The 5,065-nt window shown below is 33.3% G+C and overlaps 2 protein-coding genes across 3 annotated transcripts in view; both read right to left on the bottom strand.

Annotated features, from left to right (window-relative positions):
- Positions 1-5,065, bottom strand: part of LOC102671071 (solute carrier organic anion transporter family member 74D-like) — a 28,298-nt gene that overhangs the window by 11,022 nt on the left and 12,211 nt on the right. The gene's annotated exons all lie outside the window — the stretch shown is intronic.
- Positions 2,027-5,065, bottom strand: part of LOC102670847 (solute carrier organic anion transporter family member 74D) — an 8,931-nt gene continuing 5,892 nt past the window's right edge. For both annotated transcript variants that reach the window (XM_006616744.2, XM_006616743.2), the window contains exons 5-8: positions 4,733-5,003; positions 4,449-4,644; positions 3,728-4,323; positions 2,027-2,611 (exon numbers count right to left, since the gene is read on the bottom strand). In XM_006616744.2, the coding sequence (XP_006616807.1) occupies positions 2,442-2,611; positions 3,728-4,323; positions 4,449-4,644; positions 4,733-5,003 (1,233 nt within the window). In that variant the 3' untranslated portion in view covers positions 2,027-2,441. The remainder of the gene's footprint in view (positions 2,612-3,727; positions 4,324-4,448; positions 4,645-4,732; positions 5,004-5,065) is intronic.

Genomic DNA, 5,065 nt, shown 5'->3' with positions numbered 1-5,065 from the left:
AATAATAATAATAATAATAATAATAATAATAATAATAATAATAATAATAATAATAATAATCAAATATATGAACATTTAAAATTATCTAATCAATAATTATCCAGAAATAATTTAACGATTTTATTTATCGTTCAACGATTAACGAACAATTTATATTTATGAAAAATAAATATTCAATAATTCGGATATTGTCAGATCTTTAGAAATAGCAAGAGAATGATTGAAACCGGTCACTTCCGGTCAGCCATATCGCATATCTCTATCCTTGTTCCACAACCATTGTCGACGTTAGTCTAGATCAGACTGTACCTCGACTTAGAAGACGTTGATGAGGTCTATATGAAAGATGGGTCAGGGTCATGCACAATGCACCGTGTACACACTACGACAAAACTTCAAACTAACACGAATCTCACCCGTATATTCGCGGCAATGCGTTCGCGCGTTTTCAAAGGTACTGGTATTCGATCAAAATTCTCCAATATCTTTCCAACCGTTTTATCTTAGATCGAGATCGTATCAATTGTGCCGTGATACGTAATCAGAGACGGGAACGTTTTATCCAAATTCGAGTACGCCTTTCATCGATATTTTTGTGTCTCTTTATAAATGTCATAATTCGAAGGAAATTTGAAAGAATTTCTTCGAAAGTATATTCATTTATGAAAAATATTATAATTACAATTGGTGAAAATTTTACTCTCGTATATTTTTCGAAAGTTTTATTAATCTCATATACATAGATTTGCATTTAATATTTACTCTTCAAAAATTAAAAATACCAGTCAATTAGCACAATTCATATTACTTAGTAAAAAGTAGAAAGAAATGTTTACCTTCGAAAGCAACTCTAGAAAACTTTTACTCTCCCGGATCATATATCTTTATTGTTCTTCGAATGTACTGTTTACCGTCGAAAAAAAGTTCGCGGGACGGCAGAGAGGCAAGAGGGGTCGTTCTTCGTTAGTCCTTCGCCTATTCCCACTTCAAACGCTTTGTTGACAATCCTTGAAAATTTGAAATATTAATTGACACAACTGAAAAAATTCTTGTACAAGGGCCCCTCCTCCCTTCTTCCTTCAGTATAACGAGTCGATCTCCGTAGCTGGTGGACGAGCAGACGATCGTGATTTTTCTTTATTTACGGAGGAGAGTAAGACAGGGCACTTAATCCTTCGGTAATGCCAAAGCGCATCCTCCAGGAGCGTGCCTAAGGATGCGATCGATAGAGACGTCCTGACGTCACGGAGACGTCGTGGAATTCATTACGGATGGGCTCTCGTTTCTCTCAGGCTTAAAAATTAAAAGGCTCTCAAACAGAAACTCCCTTTTTACTTTTCGAGCTCGCGGGTTTGTAATCCTTTGACTAGGCGGAAGGCCTCTGCGCTCCATCCTCGACCCCTAGAATCCGGGATGGAAGTCTGAAAACAAGCCTTATCCCCCTTATCACGGCTCCCCTCTCCTCATCAGGAGGACGAATCAGTTGGAACCGATTTAACTTTTCTTTTTTTTTTTTTTTTTTTTTCGTACGAAAGACAATTGTGAAACCCTTTTTTTTTTTTTTTTTTTTTTTTTTCTTCTGCGAGTATTCTACGATATTTACGATATTCGTGTAACGAAATTTCGAACAAACCATTTATTTTTCTTATTTTCGTTTCGCGAAGAAGGTTCATTGACACCATTCTGCTTGTTTGTTAAGTTTTTCCTCGCGGATATTTTATTCGATAATAATGTTTAACGATGCTTGATATTGATAAAAATGTAATAAGATAATTATTAAGACCAGAAGTTAGTCAGATTTATTCAAGATTTATTCGATTACACATAATTCTATATCAGTTTGGCGCGATGCTCGATTTTCGAGGAATGACAGAATTCTTACAAAAGGAGGAACGTATATTTTTACGATGTAATATATATACGTACCTGTTTGTTCTCATATCAATTCGATCAAATGTTTCTGTCTCGTCGAGTATTATATTCTGTTTGCCATAGATTTAAGGAAGCGATTTTCCTTGGAAATCGATTTTTTTTTTTTACGTTTCCGCGACAATGATTTCAATGATCAAAGAGACGGCATAAAACGAGCAAAAGAATTTAATAAAAATTCGTATTTTATTTACAAATATAGGCATAACGCTGTACAATCGTGCAAATATTTTTTACCAGTCTGGGATGTAATTGAAAAAAAAAATAAAGAAACATTATCAAAAATATTTGTCGATTTTCTACTTTCGAATCATGGTCGACTGTTTTTATTAATATTAAATTTATCAAAGATTTATCCCTGCGCAATTCGATAAATATCATCGTCAAATACGGAAATTTTTCTCCTCATCTCTTAATTTACATAACAAAGAATAACACGTTAAAATTTTATCTAAAACTTTATAAACGATCGTTAAATCGGTTAAAAAACGATCGTTTTGTCATATCTCAGTTTACAGATTTCCGTTCATTTCCTTCTTCTTCTCGCCGTCGGCAGTTTGTGGCGTCTCGTCTTCTTTAATAAATTCGCGACGTCTGTCGCACTCTTGGGCGCCGTAAAGATCCAAATTCTTCCCGAGATAACAAACCGCTGCATCGAACAACACTCCTATTATCGAGAATCCTAAAAAAACATGTGTCGTGATACAATAAGGCGGTGATGTCGTTGGAAATTAAATATAACGTGGATTAATCGTGTCTCGAATATAAAAAATACGAGGGAATCTAATTTTCTTCTATTCGGGAATATAATTCAGTGAAAATGATCGTTTATCGTTTCGAGCGTATCTAACGTTGCTAATCCAAAGATTTACAATTGGATCAAAATCGAACGATTACGTAGGTACAAGTTGTAATTTACACCGTAAAAGTAATGTACGTGTATTTTGTAAAGTCTCGTATAGATAAGATAAAAATTTTTTCCTTTTTTTCGTTATCCATTTACCAACAATCGAATCTATCATTGTGTTAATTTATTTTATAATATTATATTATAATAATAAATTATGTTGTTTTATTTTTATAATATAGAAAAGCAAGTGACAATTTAATAATGGAAGAAAAGTGAGTATGAAATCTGTGTGTGTATAAATATATATCTATGGAAGGTATCAGTAGATTGAGAATGCCACTTATTTACGTAGCTTAGTGTTAATATGATCGATTAAACAAGAGATAAAAAATGTAAAAAAAAGTATTTTAAAAATGGAAACAAAACTCGGTAAATTTCCATTAGCTTGATAAACAAATATGTTACAATTTAAGAAATGAGAAAATGAAATGATAATGCTAATGAAGGAATATAAATACGCATATGATACATAAATTTTATCAGGACGTGTTGGTTATTACATAATTATTTATGCATTAATATTTAGATATTAAGATAATTTATAAAATTGTTGTGTCTTTTTGTTTAATGATAAATACCTGATGATAAAGTTTAACAATTATATCTATATATACGTCAATTATTTAAAAATAGATTTTATCGTGAGATAATATCTCGTTATTGTGCATCAATAATGTTTCAATTAAATCATAATCATTAAAATGAATTCTGCTATTAAGTTCGAAATTCGCGCGCGTGCAAAAATATAATTGATTAAAATTCTTCTTAAATAAATCAATTAATTAATTATTGATGCAAAAAATAACAGTACTTTAAATATCAGAATTAACCTATAACGAGCATAATTTAATTTTTTAAACGTTAATTTTTATGCCAACAGATACTTACCTGCAGAGGTTATATTAACTAAATATCGGAAGTTTCTTCCATGATGGAACCAGCAATTTCCCCTAGTCCCGCAGGATTCTTCCCAGATCAAGCAAGTCGAGTCAATAATGGCGCCATAAATAATCGGACCCGGTATCAACGCGAACAACGAGATAATCATCAAAGTAATACCCTGAGCGAAGCTCTTGTCTTTCTTTTCGACGCTACGATAATTAACCAAAACGTTGCCAATCTTTCCAGAACACGCTAACGTTTGTATGATACAGGTGAGAACCATGAACAGAAGGTAAGGACGACTGCAATCGTTGGTACAAGGGCCAGCTCTCACTTTGTCGAAGATCATCGCACGTGGATCGCTAATGAAGATCGATTGATCCCTCGAGTCGCCATCTGTCGTGTAACCGAAGTGATTTTCGAAATTGAACGTGGATAAAGGAAGGCAACTACAGTTGCCGAACTCTTTGTCGTTGATTATCGTTCGACAACCAGCATGGCAGGCAGAATAAAAAGTTATCTTCGACGCCACGTGACAAACAGGAGAATATTTAACACCGTCGCAATTGCAGTCTATATTGCAATTTGATGTCAAATTCATTCTGCAATGAAAATTCATTAATTGAGATTTTGAGTAAGTGAAGAATTTTTTATTAACGAAAATGAAAATTTTATGAATGTATACTTATGTCTGAAAATGTTGAAATGAGAAACGTAACGTACTCACTGCATAGTTTCTAAATTGAGACCTTCGAACCCGATATCGGAACAACCGAGAAATATGAAGAGTATCTGACCGGCAACAAAACAAATGCCGACGAATACGTTCCACGCTAACAACGGTCTTGGACCAGGTTTAAATTTGCTAATGATTAATCCGGAGAGTAAAAATCCTAGTACCATACCCACGAGTGATATAGGACCTTAAAGTATACATTTATAATTTATAATTATTCGATATCAAACAAATTATATTTTATTTAAATTATAATTTTTTTTGGAATGACATACCTGCGATTACAGTACCACCAGCTGCAGAGGTACTGTATTGAACCTCGAGATATTTTGCCAAAAATGTTATGTATGCCGATGCACCTAACACGTAAAATACTCCGCTCAGATTATTAAAAGTCAATAGCCAATTTGTCAGTAACCTCTTCATCGCGTTTGGAAATTCACGCATAGTTGGAATGTACTCTGTTTCCAAAGACTTTCTTGGTTCCATCGGTTTCATGTATTGTTCCTGCACGGTCAAATGCAGTTTCAAGGGGATACTACCATCCTGAAAAATGAGTAAAAAAAATACAATGATCGAATCCATTTGAATTCTAAGTATATAAATTT

The sequence above is a fragment of the Apis dorsata genome, unplaced genomic scaffold, assembly GCF_000469605.1.
Source record: "Apis dorsata unplaced genomic scaffold, Apis dorsata 1.3 scaffold_270, whole genome shotgun sequence".
Lineage (NCBI taxonomy): Eukaryota > Metazoa > Arthropoda > Insecta > Hymenoptera > Apidae > Apis > Apis dorsata.
This window is presented reverse-complemented; position numbering and strand designations above follow the sequence as displayed.